The sequence below is a fragment of the Pleurodeles waltl genome, chromosome 7, assembly GCF_031143425.1.
Source record: "Pleurodeles waltl isolate 20211129_DDA chromosome 7, aPleWal1.hap1.20221129, whole genome shotgun sequence".
NCBI lineage: Eukaryota > Metazoa > Chordata > Amphibia > Caudata > Salamandridae > Pleurodeles > Pleurodeles waltl.
This window is the reverse complement of record NC_090446.1, coordinates 293,157,244-293,174,095: the sequence shown is the minus strand read 5'-3', so window position 1 is coordinate 293,174,095 and position 16,852 is coordinate 293,157,244. Positions and strand designations below refer to the sequence as shown.

Genomic DNA, 16,852 nt, shown 5'->3' with positions numbered 1-16,852 from the left:
AGTAGTGCTGTCGAAATTAGAAGGGTCTGGCCATAATCTCTTATTTTTCTTTATTACCTGCAACCTGGGGGTGATGGGTGGTGTGCCATTGTTTATTGCATTCGATGATACACTTCACACTTTTTTCTCTTTTCCTTGGACAGAGTTATGGTATACTGAGGTCGGCTAGACATTGTTTGCCCTTTTTGACATACTTAGTTAATATGAAGTGACTATACCTGTTTTTATTTCGTTGTGTATTATGTACTGTGATTGAATTTCTAATAACTCTATTGTGATTTTAGAATGTTGTATGTATCTTTCAGGGTTATATTTATTTTGACCGAATAAAGAATGTTTCCATCTTATTGAAGAAAGCATAAGTTATAGTCATTGTACATTTTCATTGCAGTTGGTAAACAGTTATTTTGTTACATGGAATTTCAGAGATTACCACAGTAGCACAAACCTTAGTTCCCTCTTTTGGCAAAGTCTGGGGGTAGGCGTGTACTTTGAGAATCCTTGTAATTACATTTTTGTGGAGGGGATGTTTTGACACCTGGATTTTTGTACATTTTTGTATGTTTATGACCCTGTACTGTTGGTTGTTTTGAAGCTTGTGGTCAGTGCAGTAAGACTAAGTTATGTATTGCGACAAATCAGTGATAAAAACCATAAACCGGATATGCTAATTGGGACAAGTTATGTCAGATACCACAAGTCTGATTTATTTATTATGAACGGTAATGAAAAAAGGATAAAACCTAGATATGTTATTGTGGAAAACAAATGATAAAGTCAAAAGACCCTTAATGGCGGATTATTATTGCACTGCGTGAAAGCTAGTAGACAGATACTGAATTATATGGCTTCGCATTGATTCTTAAAATAACAAGGGCTTTGGTGCGGGTTACCTCTCTGACCAAACCACTAGGGTTAGACAGTTTGCACTGCGATAATCTGTTGTATGTCCTCTTATTGTATATTCTTTTGCCAACTATAACCATGTTCGTTTTTTAAATTTTATGATTGTAAACCTGAAGGTTACCTAGTAGGAAAATCTATGCTTTATATAATGGGCCTTGGTTGGCTACGGTGCTGAGCCAGTGTTACATGGTATGGACCTGCCGGACCGCTAGGAATAGTTTTAGTTATGTCAGGTGTCATAGGCCTGATCTATTTAATTTGGAAATTACATCAATGGTAATAGTCCTGACATTTATTATTAAAATTATTTGTTAAAGCCACTAGCCAATTGTGAGTGGACGAATATTACACAGCGTTAACGACAGCAAACAAACATTTGTTACGTGACATTTCACCGATTACTATAATAAACAAGGATATTGGTGATGGTTACTTCCTTCGAAAAACCTGGGGGAAGAAGATTAGCTCTGTGATAATGCTTGCTCAGCCCTCTTAGAAGGGCCTGACAGTTATAGTTTTCTTCTAGGCTCTTGTAACAAAAACATAACAAATCCACACATTTGTTTGTCATTTACATTTTACTTCTCCCCATGACAGAATCCCGAATGGGGAATTGGTTAGCCCATTACTGCCGCCGGCTCAGCTGCCCTCCGACTAAGGGCTTTTTGACCGATCACATGTGCTCAGCCACCTAAAAGGAGTCAATTTCAATGTCTGGGCTGGTGGCCAGCCCTCTAGTTTCTCAAGTTTGCTTTTACAAATCTCTTGTTATTTCTTTTTTACTTTTTTGTACCAAACCATTCACCTGCCACTCATTTCATCTTCAGTATACAGTATCCTGTGTAGCCACTATTTCTACACTGGACAGTCATTCTGGATTGACATTGTCCATAGTGCATTATTATTTTAAGATTCCCAGATGACCACCAAATTTAGAAGAATTATGTTGACCAGCTTGGCCCCGTACTACAGTGAAATATGGTACACTTTAGCATTCGAAAATGATATCCTGATAACATTTACTGAGCTGCTGTCTTTGAATGGTGTTGTACATCGTGTTTCACTGTTTTTACTGCTCCAAGATGACCAACTCGTTGCTTATGAGCTTTGCAGCTAGGTTGAAACTTTAAAACAACAACACAGTATGCACAGTACTATTGCAAGATGGCAGCCTTCTACTAAATATAATTTTATGTTTGTATTACGAGAGTATAGCCACCAAGTTTAAGTGGCAGCATGATTTCTTTTCTTTTTTGTTTGCATTTTTTATTGTTGCATTTGTCATTTAAGCGTTATTGCACAATACAATACACATTTCTACACTGGAGTGGTCTACATACAGCATAGAGTGTGGTACATTGTTCTAGTTCATAGTACAGCAAACATGGCAAAGGCACGCTCTGTGTAACACTGCACTCTACTTCACAAGGAGCCAGATAGGAAGTGCTTCATCCGCCATCGTAACTATACTGTAGTGCGGCTAAGGTAGTTGTAGAGTAAGTATGTATGCATGCGTGAATTAAAGGTCAAGAAATATCGACTCCACTCTTTAAAAGAGCCACTTCAAACATTTTATAACAAACCAAAAGCACAGCTGTGTGCACTGGGAGTGGGTGGAACTAAGACAGGGAAAGAAAAACATAGCTGGAACTATAAGCAGGCGATCCATGATCCTCGAGGCCAGTATCACATGTGTTCAATTAAAGAATAGCGACTACACAGCAGCAATTACAGCATAAGAAACGACAGGAGAGTTGAAGGTGATTTAGTTGGGGTGTGGAGAGGTGCGGCAGGGAGCAATAATTAGGGTGTTTGCAGTATGCTCTGTGATGTGAATGATGCTGATGGTCTTGTCACGACCACCGTAGTTCCTGATAGCTCATCTACGCGTGCAGTACTACCAGACAGCATGATTTCTTTATTTCTACATTTATTATATTAATTTATACGCCAGATCTATTGGTACTTCCGATGCTTGTTAACACAAATGTCTTCTAATGTGCTTGATGTCAGGGCAACTGACGCCACAGTCCAGGTGCTGAGCAAGGGCCATAAGAGTATGTGAGAGGGTGTCTAATTATCCCAGCAGACACCCAGGGCAGATACTGAAAGTCCCGGGTTTTGTGGCAATGCTCATCAGCCTAGAAACCCATGAATGAGAATCAGGGCATCCCTGACTTCAGGCTCCAAGCTCGAGACTCCAGAACTAAAGACTTCAGACAGTGCAGAACCACAGAAACTACACCAGAACCAGCGACCTAAACACAATACCCACAAAGTTTGCAGGACAAGGCAGCACGCCTAAACCTGCAGAACTAAACTCGAACTTAACAAGTAACAACGGATTTTCTCAAGATGAATAGATCATACAAGAATCGACAGAACAATATAAGTAAAGCCTTGCAATTAAGAGCAAGTGCAAAGAACCTCCGAGTGTCACTCCGTGCATTCCAAGCTTGCAAATCCACATCAGGCAGGAGCAAGTGCAAAGAACCTCCGAGTGTCACTCCGTGCATTCCAAGCTTGCAAATCCACATCAGGCAATGTCTAAATCACCTGCCCCAGCCAACGAACCAGAGGTCCTGGGCAGATCCGAAGGAAAAAACTGAAGGCAATGCTAACTCCATAGCAAACTCTTGTGCAAGGGGAGAAACATATCCCATTTACAGGAAGTATCTGGTAACCTCTGCCATTATGGCTTTGTGAAGGAAACTAGGTTTTACGAATGAAACAATCCGCAGCTGTTCTCTCTAGTTAGAACTGAAAATCAGTCACATGGTAGGTTTTAGCAAAATAGAAACTGTGGAGTAACTTTCACTAACGAAATGAATGGACAAACGTGTAAGGTAATTGACAAACATGCTCCCAACTTTTTCGTTAAATCTAATACGCAAGCCAAAATGTCAACGCTAAGCAATTAATTGCTCTCCTGAGATACTTCTCGCATGGAGGCTATGCATACTTATTCTGTTTCAATTACTATTTTAACCATGTTAGGAAAATGTGATCTAATCCCTCACAACTCTCAATTGTTTGCTTTTTGACCTCTGCTATTTGTACTCATGTTGTGTGATGGACCTCCCTCATAGAGACTCACACATTTTAAACTATATTCATATTAGATTATGAGTAGCCAATTTCAGTACCCGCTTTTGATTATAAGACAAGCTACTGATGGCCAATGTTATCTAAAGAGGGTTTGGGCACTATGCAGGGGAAATGCATGGAGAGTTTGTGCGTACTGTGCTTGCCACTAGTGGATTATGGCGAGCCTGGAGGGTATCTTTGAAGCTTTACTGTGTGGGAATATAATACCATTATGCATCCCCAGCGAGTGAACAGTAAATAAGATGATGGATTGAGAGAGCTTGTCAAATAGTGATGTAGAATCTGTACTTTGAACTAGACCAGGCTTCTTTGAAAGAAAGTAGAACAAGAGATGCTCCTCTGAAGTGCAGGGACAATCCCTGCCCACTTCCTGCTTCATTTTCCCTCAGTGACACCCACCAGTGTGAGAGTTAGCTGACTGAAGAAGCCTCTTTGTGCCTTTGTTTGGGGTTTCTGTTACTGAGAATTGGAAGCCCCATCCCTCTTCCTTTATGACACTCGACGACACTGACTGAGGCTTGTCCAGTATGGTGGTGATTAACAAAATCTCAGGAAATGCTTGAAACCCGTCCCAGTGTTGGAGCAGTGGTGACATAAGCTGGTGTATGCAATACTAGGGCACATACTTGGTAGAGCCCCAGGTCAATGTGCCAGTGTTATCTTGAACCAGTTACAAGACTCATCATGAAGGGTGTGTTGGAGATACTAAACCATTAGACAGGATTGCTGACTTTTTTCCATGAGGCACAATTTGGGTAATTGGCATGGTAGGAATGCTGTAGGCTGCATGGAGGAAATTAAGAATTTACTGTTGAAGAATGGGGTTTTCTAAACAACATCCCTAGTTGAAAATTATTTTGTGTTGAGTCAGCCGTCCTGCTGCTTGATAATGATGGAACTTCACAAGGGAGATGGAAGCCACTTTGAATTGAAAATCCCAAGATTCACAAATTCACAGGGTTTGTGACTTCAAAACGTGATTTTAATACTTACCAAACCCATTTTGTGATTCTGTAACAGGTTACCAAATCACAAAATGAGTTTAGAAAAACGTAATAAATCACTATTTGGAAGGGCCGTATTTAGGGCATCCCTTCCAAAGAGTGATTGATTAGTGTTAGACCTGACAGCCTTAGGGTGGTCACCCCTAACTTTTTGCCTGCCTCTCTCCACTTTTTGGACACTGTTTTTGCTGGTTTTTAGACTCTGCACACTTTACCACTGCTAACCAGTGCTAAAGTGCATATGCTCTCTCCCTTTAAACATGGTAACATTGGATCATACCCAATTGGACTATTTGATTTACTTATAAGTCCCTAGTACAGTGCACTATATGTGCCCAGGGCCTGTAGATTAAATGCTACTAGTGGGATTGCAGCACTGGTTGTGCCACCCACTTCAGTAGACCCTTTACCTTGTCTCAGGCCTGCCATTGCAAGGCCTGTGTGTGCAGTTTCACTGCCACTTTGACTTGGCATTTAAAAGTACTTGCCTAGCCTAAAATTCCCCTTTTTCTACATCTAAGTCACCTCTAATGTGTGCCCTGGGTAACCCCTAGAGCAGGGTGCTGTGTGGGTAAAAGGCAGGACATGTACCTGTGTAGTTTACATGTCCTGGTAGTGTAAAACTCATAAATTCATTTTTACACTACTGTGAGGCCTGCTCCCTTCATAGATTAACATTGGGGCTGCCCTTATACATTATTGAAGTGGTAGCTGCTGATCTGACAGGAGTAGGAAGGTCATATTTAGTATGGCCAGAATGGTAATACAAAATCCTGCTGACTGGTGAAGTTGGATTTAATATTACTATTTTAGAAATGCCACTTGTAGAAAGTGAGCATTTCTCTGCACTTAAATCTTTCTGTGCCTTACAATCCACGTCTGGCTGGGTTTAGTTGACAGCTCTTTGTGCATTCACTCAGACACACCCCAAACACAGGGTACTCAGCCTCACTTGCATACATCTACATTTTGAATGGATCTTCCTGGGCTGGGAGGGTGGAGGGCCTGCTCTCACACAAAGGACTGCCACACCCCCTACTGGGTCCCTGGCAGACAGGATTGAACTGAAAGGGGACCTGGTGCACTTCTAAGCCACTCTTTGAAATCTCCCCCACTTCAAAGGCACATTTGGGTATAAAACAGGGCCTCTGCCATACCACCTCAGACACTTCCTGGAGAAGAAAACTTGTGACCAGAACCTGCATCCTGCCAAGAAGAACTGTCTGGCTGCTCAAAGGACTCACCTGACTGCTTTCAACAGAAGACTGCTGCCTTGCTGTTGCCCTGCTGCCTTACTGAACTCTTGCTTTTCTGCAGAAGTGCTCTCCAAGGGCTTGGATAGAGCTTGCCTCCTGTTCCCTGAAGTCTCAGGACCAAAAAGACTTCTTCCTTTCAACTGGACTCCTTGTGGGGCGAAAAATTAGACGCACAGCTTGTTCCGCGTTGAAAAATTCACTGCAAGCCGAACTGGAAAGACGCTGCTCGACTTCGCGAGGAAAAGATCGACGCGGCGCCTGCGGTGCGACCGGAACTTCGACACACGGCCCGTCTTGACAATGCTGCCCGACTTCCAGAGGGGAAATCAACGCAGCGCCTGCCATGAGGAAGAAAATTCCACGCACAGCCCACCGGAACGACGCGCAGACGGACAACAAGCCCAGGATTCCACATACAGAGCCCTGGGCATCTGAAAACCCTGGGACCCACAGAGGAGACCTGTCCGTGCACCGGAAATCGACGCAACGTCTTCCCTGCGTGAAAAATAACTGCGCAAGTCTGTGTGTGAAGGGGCGAAACCAACGCACACACCATTTTCCGCGCATCTCCTCCTCTGCGGCCCTTTGCGGAGATTTTTCACTCCAAACCAGGTACTTTGTGCTTGAAAGAGACTTTGGGGGTCATTTTGACCTCGGCGGTCTTTTTTGAAAACCGCTGAGGGACCGCCGTGCGGAAGACCGCCAATGGTGGCAGTTTGCCGCTCGGCCTATTATGACCGTTGGCAGCTCTCTGTCCTTTTACGGACGGAGAGCCGCCAACAGCCATACTGGCGGGAGGTGGGGAAGTGGAGGTTGCTCCACCTCCACGCCACACCAACAGAACACCGCCCAGCGAATCACGTCCTGTGATTCGCCATGGCGGTGTTCTGTTGGCGGTGTGGTGTCGGCGGAGCTGCCCCCATGGATCCCGTCCCCTCCCGGAGGATCGTCAGACCAGGTAAGTCGATTGTCCGTGAGGGGAGGGGGGTGGGGGGGTGTTGTGTGTTGTGTGGGTGCATGGGGGTGTGCGTGTGTGTATGTAGAGGGTGTGTGTGAGTGCGTGTATGCTTGCGGGGGTGTTGTGTGTATGGGAATGAGTGCGTGTATATCTGTGGGTATGTCTGTATGGATGTGTGCCTGTATGTTTGAATGTGGGTGTGCGTGTTTGACTGTGTGTGTGGATGTAGGCATGTATCTCGGCGTGTGTGCGTGTAAGTGTGTAGGTGGTGCCTGCGTGCGTGTCGCGTGGGTATGGGTGATGTGATGTTGGGGGTCGGGGTGGGGAGGGGGCCCTGCCACCTTTGGAGGGTGGCAGGGGTGGTGGGGGTGTAGGGGAGGGAGTCGGGGTGGGGGTAGGGGGTGGGGAGACCCCTATCAGTGCCAGGGAAGGAATTCGCTGGCAATGATAGTGCTTACCGCCATGGATTTCATGGCGGTTCAAACCGCTGGAAATCCACGGTGGTAAGCCGGGTCCAAATACCGCCAGTGGTCTAGTGACGGCCGCCGGGCTGGAGACCCAGGTCTCCAGCCCAGCGGTTCAAACCGCCCTGACGGACGGAACGGAGAACCTGCGGATGACCATGGCGGTCACCGCCATGGTCATAATTCCACAAAGTAAGACCGCCAGCCTGTTGGCGGTCTTACCGCCGGTCCTCCGCCTTCCGCCAGGGTCATAATGACCCCCTTTGTGTGCTTGTTAAAGACTTAAGACACTTTATATCACTTTCCAGTGATATCTCTACAATTTCTTATTACCTCTTTTGTCGTTTTGACCTGCAAATACCCATATAAATATTATATATTTTTCTAAACACTGTGTGGTGTATTTTTGTGGTGCTATATTGTGTTATTGTATGATTTATTGCACAAATACTTTACACATTGCCTTCTAAGTTAAGCCTGACTGCTCAGTGCCAAGCTGCTAGAGGGTGGGCACAGGATAATTTGGATTGTGTGTGACTTACCCTGAGTAGAGTGAGGGTCCTTGCTTGGACAGGGGGTAGGTAACCTGACTGCCAAACAAAGACCACATTTCTAACAATTAGGATACGTATCATTGTTTTGCAATCAAAATTGGGTCACAAATCATTGACCTATTACCATAACTCTAAATGAAGGGGTATAAAATGTACAAATAGGAAGGTGTACCAATGGAAGCCCTTTCCCCTCTGTGAATGTTTAAAAAGAAGTTTGTTGTGGAGGAGGCAGATGTCTGTGGTTGGTGAGACCACTACCAACTCTCAAACAAAACAAGTTTTCTTTGAAATGCAGGCCTATTTCTTTAAAGGGAAAATTGATGCTTTAAAAAAATAACTTCACTTGAAATGTGGTCACAGACATGGTGGTCTGATGACCCTAGCAGTCCACCACCCCTGTGATTTTATCCACTCACAGTGAATTGCAATTTGTTACTTATCTCATCAATATTAATAAGGAAAGTTGGATTGTGACCCTATATGATTCAAAACCTTGTGAACTGATCTATTAGTATATTGATCTGTTCACAAAATTCCTTTTCATCCCCAAAAAGTCAGTGTGCAAATCACTGTTTGTGAATTGAAATCTGTAAGGAAATGGCTCCCTGTTGCAGTTACCCCCCACTTTTTGCCTGATACTGATGCTGACTTGACTGAGAAGTGTGCTGGGACCCTGCTAACCAGGCCCCAGCACCAGTGTTCTTTCACCTAAAATGTACCATTGTCACCACAATTGGCACAACCCTGGCACCCAGGTAAGTCCCTTGTAACTGGTACCCCTGGTACCAAGGGTCCTGATGCCAGGGACGGTCTCTAAGGCCTGCAGCATGTCTTATGCCACCCTAGGGAACCCTCACTCAGCAAAGACACACTGCTTGTCAGCTTGTGTGTGCTGGTGGACAGAAAATGACTAAGTCGACATGGCACTCCCCTCAGGGTGCCATGCCAACCTCACACTGCCTGTGGCATAGGTAAGTCACCCCTCTAGCAGGCCTTACAGCCCTAAGGCAGGGTGCACTATACCACAGGTGAGGGCATATGTGCATAAGCACTATGCCCCTACAGTGTCTAAGCGAAACCTTAGACATTGTAAGTGCAGGGTAGCCATAAGAGTATATGGTCTGGGAGTCTGTCAAAAACGAACTCCACAGCTCCATAATGGCTACACTGAATACTGGGTTTGGAATCAAACTTCTCAGAATAATAAACCCACACTGATGCCAGTGTTCGATTTATTAAAAAATGCACACAGAGGGCATCTTAGAGATGCCCCCTGTATTTTACCCAATTGTTCAGTGCAGGACTGACTGGTCTGTGCCAGCCTGCTGCTGAGAGACGAGTTTCTGACCCCATGTGGCGAGGGCCTTTGTGATCTCTGAGGACAGAAACAAAAGCCTGCTCTGGGTGGAGGTGCTTCACACCTCCCCCTGCAGGAACTGTAACACCTAGCAGTGAGCCTCAAAGGCTCAGGCTTTGTGTTACAATGCCCCAGGGCACTCCAGCTAGTGGAGATGCCCGCCCCCTGGACACAGCCCCCACTTTTGGCAGCAAGTCCAGGAGAGATAATGAGAAAAACAAGGAGTCCTGAGCTGAGGTGACCCCCTGCCTTTAGAAATCCTCCATCTTGATTTTGGAGGATTACCCCAATAGGAATAGGGATGTGCCCCCCTCCCCTCAGAGAGGAGGCATAAAGAGGGTGTAGCCACCCTCAAGGACAGTAGCCATTGGCTACTGCCCTCCCAGACCTAAACACACCCCTAAATACAGTATTTAGGGGCTCCCCAGAACCTAGGAAACTAGATTCCTGCAACCTAAGAAGAAGAGGACTGCTGAACTGAAAAACCTGCAGAGAAGACGGAGACACCAACTGCTTTGGCCCCAGCTCTACCGGCCTGTCTCCCCACTTCTAAAGACACTGCTCCAGCGACGCGTTGCCAGGGTCCAGCAACCTCTGAAGCCTCAGAGGACTACCCTGCATCTGGAAGGACCAAGAACTCCAGAGGACAGCGGCTCTGTTCCCCAAAGACTGCAACTTTGCAACAGAGAAGCAACTTTGAAGCAACACACGTTTCCCACCGAAAGCGTGAGACTTTGTACTCTGCACCCGACGCCCCCGGCTCGACCTGTGGAGAACAAACACCACAGGGAGGACTCCCCGGCTACTACGAGACCGTGAGTAGCCAGAGTTGACCCCCCTGAGCCCACACAGTGACGCCTGCAGAGGGAATCCCGAGGCTCCTCCTCCCGAGGCATCGCGACTGCCTGCTTCAAAGACCCGACGCCTGGTAAAGACACTGCACCCGCAGCCCCGAGGACCTGAAGGATCCGACCTCCAGTGCAGGAGCGACCCCCTGGTGGCCCTCTCCCTTGCCCAGATGGTGGCTACCCCGAGAAGCCCCTCCCCCCGCCTGCCTGCACCGCTAAGAGAACCCCTTGGTCTCCCATTGATTCCTATTGCGAACCTGACGCCTGTTTACACACTGCACCCGGCCGCCACATGCTGCTGAGGGTCTACTTTTTGTGTGTACTTGTTTCCCCCCCGTGCCCTACAAAACCCCCCTGGTCTGCCCTCCGAAGCCACGGGTACTTACCTGCTGGCAGACTGGAACCGGGGCACCCCCCTCTCCATTGAAGCCTATGCGTTTTGGGCACCACTTTGACCTCTGCACCTGACCGGCCCTGGGCTGTTGGTGTGGTAACTTTGGGGTTGCCCTGAACCCCCAAAGGTGGGCTACCTTGGACCCAAACTTGAAACCCGTAGGTGGTTTACTTACCTGCAACAACTAACAAACACTTACCTCCCCCAAGAACTGTTGAAAATTGCAGTGTCTAGTTTTAAAATAGCTATATGTCATTTATGTGAAAACTGTATATGCTATTTTGCTAATTCAAAGCTCCTAAAGTTCCTACATGAAATACCTTTCATTTGAAGTATTACTTGTAAATCTTGAACCTGTGGTTCTTAAAATAAACTAAGAAAATATATTTTTCTATACAAAAACCTATTGGCCTGGAATTGTCTCTGAGTGTGTGTTCCTCATTTATTGCCTGTGTATGTACAACAAATGCTTAACACTACTCCTCTGATAAGCCTACTGCTCGACCACACTACCACAAAATAGAGCATTAGAATTATCTATTTTTGCCACTATCCTACCTCTAACGGGAACCCTTGGACTCTGTGCATGCTATTTCTTACTTTGAAATAGTACATACAGAGCCAACTTCCTTCAAAATCTCATACATCTTGCCCTTGCATCCTAACCTGCTGGAGAAGCTGCATCTGCCTTGAGGGAGTAGTTTAAACTAGCAGTGCATAAAATGGTTGTGCTGGTATCCTGCTGAGCCTTGTGCATGTGTCTGTATGGGGTTGAGAGGGAGTTTAGAGTTAGTGTGCTTTCCCTAAGACAGATGCTGTGGGCTACAGCTGTGGGAGCGACAGCTGGCTCCCCCACAAAACCCAAGCAGCAGAGTGCAAAGGCAGTAGGGGAGCTGGTGTACTTTGTGTGGCTCAGAAGCCACTACATATCCCTTGTGTACTCCAGGTAGTCACTCCAGGATAGAACCAGGTGCACCTGCGATCAAGTTAAATGCCAACCAGGCATGCCACAATTTAACAAAAAAGTAATATAATGGTTTCCTAGCCAAGACTGGAGGCTTCCACGACCTGGGAAATCATTGTCTAGAGGAAAGGAGGGCTTTACAATAACTAGAGAACTCTTATTTAACTCGCATATTTGCTGTTCCCCAGAAGAGCAGGGGCACCAACAAGTGCAATTTATTTTAATTTTATTTTTTTAGATCGACCACAGCCCATACTTCTCCCCATGCATAAATTGAAACATCAACATCCTAAGTCACCAGGGCCACAAATTAGAGACTCCAGAAAAAGGTAGGTAGCCTTTCAAGAGCTCCCTGGACCTTACTTATATAAAGGCATACAGAGAAGTGGACCCTAGTTTAATTTAGGTCATGCGAAACTGTTTGGTAACCAAGTGAAAGACAGAGAGGCATGTTGAAGTATTCATGCTTGAAAAAATAGTAATTTTAATGAGGTTCAATCTAAAGAAATCGGCCTATTTTACAACAGATCACAAGCAACTAGTCTTGTCCTTCATTTTTAAAGTGAATACTCTACAAGATACCAACACTAATCAGGCTGCATCATGATCCTGCAGATCTCAAGTTTAGGAACTTTAATCATTCAGGCCGTAAAAGGCCACACCACAAGCATCAATATCTAAAGAGCCCAAAACCCTCAACCTCTAGAATAGGATCACCAAACTCCAATCATCCAATGCTACTCAGTTTCCAAAGGCAAGGAAACATGTTGAACACAAAGATGTATAAAAGCCTGTGCCTGTGTGCATGGGAGATTTCTATAGCGTCTTTAAGAACCTTAGAACCCAACATCTAGGTTACAAGATGTGAAACAACCACATCTGAAATTCCAGAAACAAAAGAAAAAGCTTACGCTCCTGAGCCAAAAGAACATCTGAGCACACAGATCAAAAGAAACTCCACTTGAGCTTCCAGAACAAAGAAATCACATCAGAGCTACTAGATGTAAAGAAAACATAGCCCAGCCTGCAGAAATAAAGAAATCATGCCCGGTCCTTCCTAATCAAAGGAAGCAAACTCAAAGCCCCAAATGTAAAGACTTTATTATCCATGGCTCATGTACTAAGGAGCATAAAACACATCATTGGCCAAGGGTATGCCCAAATGATTTCCCTTGCTTTAGCACAGGATCCAAGATATGTCACATGGATGAGGCCAAGCAAGGCCATAATCAGTCTGGGGATCTCCCTTGACATTTTGAGGTGGAGTGTTCCCATAATGAGAAGTGTCTATATTGATTTCTCTAACAAAGGTGTGCTCTAGAGTGTCCTGTGCTGAAAAAAACGTGGGTTTGTTGTTACCCATAGCGATTACCAGTGGTTTAAACTATATGCAAGGATTCCTCTCACCACCTTTTGTGTGTTTGCCTGCACTCAGGGCACACAGACAAAAGAGGATTAGTTGGACCCTATTTAGACCCAAAGACGCAGTCACCCTCTGTATCTCTAAATATAAAGAAACATATCCTAGGCACCAGATCTAAAGATCCTGAGACTCTGGATTTAACGAGAAAATGAAAATATCTCCCGATGTAGTGGAAAGCTTACTCTGAGTCTTTACATTTAAAAGGGAAGGACACTATAAGTCTCATTACGAGATATATATTAATCAGTGTGGTGACAGTGAGGCATCAGAAACTCCTTTTCTTTGTGATATTTCCGCACATAAGAATCATTATTACAGTTTATTGACCCAAATATTATTGGATCAATTTCTGCATGTCCAACTTGATTCCAGACCGATTAGCGGATCATTTGGCAATTCCATTTACCACTTTCTCAGAGCATCTGGATGTTTGTTGCAGGTCAAGGACAAGGTGCTAGAGGTGGACCAGGCATCTAAGGACAGGGAAGGCATATAGGAGTCTGGTGGGAACAGTGTCAGCCCTCCGTGGTGCTAGAGGGGCGTGAGAGAGCTTTACCCAGTCCTTGCACCTCCCCAGCCAAGTTTTACCTGACATACCTCTGAACCCAGTAAAACCATGTCCAGCATTCCTGGATCCAGTATTTCCCGGTCCAATAGCACCACACCACTCATAGAATGTAAAGGCTTCCCAAGAGATCCTTATCGTTTAGACATGGGGGTACATTACTCTGAGCCTTCAGATCTATAGGCGCTGTAGTCTGAACCTCCACAGCTGCAGAAGCAACAATGATCTTCTAAATCAAAATTCACTACACTGACAATAAGATATTGTGGGATCTGTATTTTGTCAGATATTCCAGGCGCCTGTATACTTAGTGCAATGTAAGTGTTACATTTAGATTCCGAGAAACCAGTCCTCCTCTTACACAACCATCTCCAGACACTACATTTGAAATGCAAGTATAATTTGTGCAGGGCACCAACTCCCCCTTCCATGATAGCATTTGTATTAGCCCCTTCAACAAAGAAGAAAAGCACGTTCCTATCCTTGTTCGACATTTGATCCTTCGCTTTTCCCAAACCTTGGTGGTGTAAGTCGTTAATGGTTCAGAGGTTTAGAGGACCGCCATTTGGAACAGTATCCATTTTAGGATAGAGAAGGTCATACTGGTGGGGTGTCAGCAGAGAAAAACAGCTATCGTTTTACTAGTACGCTTTGTGCAACCTCCCTCCACATCCCACGCGTGGGTCTAGGAAGCTCTTACTTCAAATGGTTTTTGCGTGTAGTCTTCCAATGCCGTGCTTATCAGTCTCTCGTGTAGAGCAAATACACACGCTGAGTCCCGCTCTGGCTTTAGCTCCGGGGCATCATAAGTTCCAACTGGAGTGGGCTTAGGCGTTCCACCATCTGCGTACTTGTTTTGCTGGAAACATAACAACATGATTTAGAGTTTATAGAGAAGCTGGCCCTACAAACGTAAGCAATTAACTTTTCAAAAGTGTGCGTGCTCCAAACTCGCCCCTTAAACACAGCCATTCTGCTGATTTAGAGACACAAAGAAACGTAGAACGCGGGGTTAATCTGCTCTAAACCCCAAACACTACAGGTTTAGATCCCTTCTACACCCAAAATGATTCTCAGCTCAGTGGTCCAAGAGCAGCGCAGCATAAGCCAACCAAATGTCCGGCATGATCTGTCGGGGAAGCTTCTGAGTTGGGCCCCATGGTGCACACGCTGTTAGCATCACTGATAGGTGTGCACAGCATGGTTCCACCCACTGAAAATAGCATTGCCTTTCCATATGCATCACACCCCGCCTCGGTAAACATCCAGCCAGGACTCAATAGCTCAACAGCTCGCCTATACCTTCTTCTTGCAGTAGAGCAAGGGTCAATAGCTCGATGGCTGCTGTGGTTCAGTATTCATTTCTAATACCCACGAGATAAGTCCTCACTATGGTAGAATTATTTAATTTCAGGATTTTCAAAGAATCTCATGTTTAGGAGCTTAATGTTCTTTCGAATGGAGAAGGCCTGCAATATTCTATCAATAAAAGCAGTACAGCAGCCCCAAAGTCTCTTTACCTCCCAACAGTATTTTCGAATTTGAATTGTGAAACACACGCAGAAAGAGCATTATGTGTCACATTTTCATTTGTAGTTCTAGTCAGCCCTTCACCACTGCTTGACCCCCTGTCACAGTTCGCTAATAAATTAGTGACTCTGCTTTATTCTAGTACCAAACTGAGAAAGGAAACTATGTAAAGTGGGGCCGGACTGGTCTTTTATTCCACCGGCATTTCCCAGGTGGGCTGGAGCTCCTCCAGGCCAGTTTTTAAGGCAGGGAGGGGCGCTGCTGGTGCCTCTGACAGTTTCCACAGCTCCCCAAGGTTAATTGCAGCAGGCACCGGGAGGCTTCAAGAGAGTGAGAAAGACAGGGATGGAGAGCGAAGGAAGAGAGAACACGATCAAAGAATCAGGAGAGGATATATATTGAAAGAGGAGAAGATGGGAAAGTGGCTGGTTAGAGCATTTTCGCCATGACTGCTTTGCTTTTAGTTCCCCAGTCCAGGCCTACACGGGACCTTCATGAGTTCCGTACTTATTCTGTAACAAGCAGGAGCTGCTTTCACTCAATGCTTTATGAATATTTTGTTTTTTTTGGTTTTATGGCATAGGGTCTGCTGCTGCCCATGTGTCTCAAATTGAAAAAAATCGAAGCAAACGGCGGTGCAGTGATATAGCCTCTGACACATCCCTTCCCCTCCCAATTGCACTATGGTGAAATGGTGAAGGGTACCAAAAGGCAGTGCGACTTGGAAACTGGCGCATCCCCTGTTATTCAGCCTAATCTGCTAACAGCACACAAAGGATGCACTACGATGCTAAGAAACTCAACTCCATAATATTAATATCTATGGGAGATGTATCTAGATGGGAACTATCAGAAACGGAGATTCACGGTCCTCTTCATTTAATTTTATATTTATAAAGTACCACCACTTTTCGCCGCCATTTACACCGTCCCACACATTTTCTTCTCCCGTTTAAAGTAACCCGCTTTTGCTTTCACAGTTGAGGGCATTTATTCGACTTCTGCTGCCTAGAGCTGGGGGCATTTAAACAGGGACATCCTTAGGATTTTGGAGGGCCGTGGTTCAAACGTCTTTTGGGGGCCCCTGTTCGGAATAGGTTTTGAATTTATGAAACAATTTCAACTCTTTCATGCCCACTTTCCCCAGTTTTTTGTTCACTTTGACCATGATCAGATAGGATACAATGCCACCACTTACCTGAACCACCATTTTCATGTAACCATTTGCATCCGTTTTCACGTCCATGACTTTGTATTTGCAGGTGTAGTTACCCATCGGTATCGGGTCTGCATTAAATATGAAAATATGTCAATTGAATGTTCGTGCAAATATGACAAAGCACACGTTAGGAGCAGATGAGATATCTCACACCATTGTCAAGTGTTCAAGCTCCTACTGTCCTGGCACAGACCTCCTTGTCACAATCTGACTTCGGCTCCCCTCTAGACACATTAATGGCTAAACGGCAAATTCTATTTTATAATGAAACGAAAGCGGGCTCAGGAAGGACTTGCTGTTGA

The 16,852-nt window shown here is 45.2% G+C and overlaps 1 protein-coding gene across 1 annotated transcript in view; it reads right to left on the bottom strand.

Moving 5' to 3' along the window:
* Nucleotides 1-16,852, bottom strand: part of LOC138247247 (uncharacterized) — a 295,171-nt gene that overhangs the window by 88,966 nt on the left and 189,353 nt on the right. The window contains exons 8-9 of the mRNA XM_069201977.1: nucleotides 16,530-16,618; nucleotides 14,502-14,660 (exon numbers count right to left, since the gene is read on the bottom strand). Coding sequence (XP_069058078.1) covers nucleotides 14,502-14,660; nucleotides 16,530-16,618 — 248 coding nt within the window. The remainder of the gene's footprint in view (nucleotides 1-14,501; nucleotides 14,661-16,529; nucleotides 16,619-16,852) is intronic.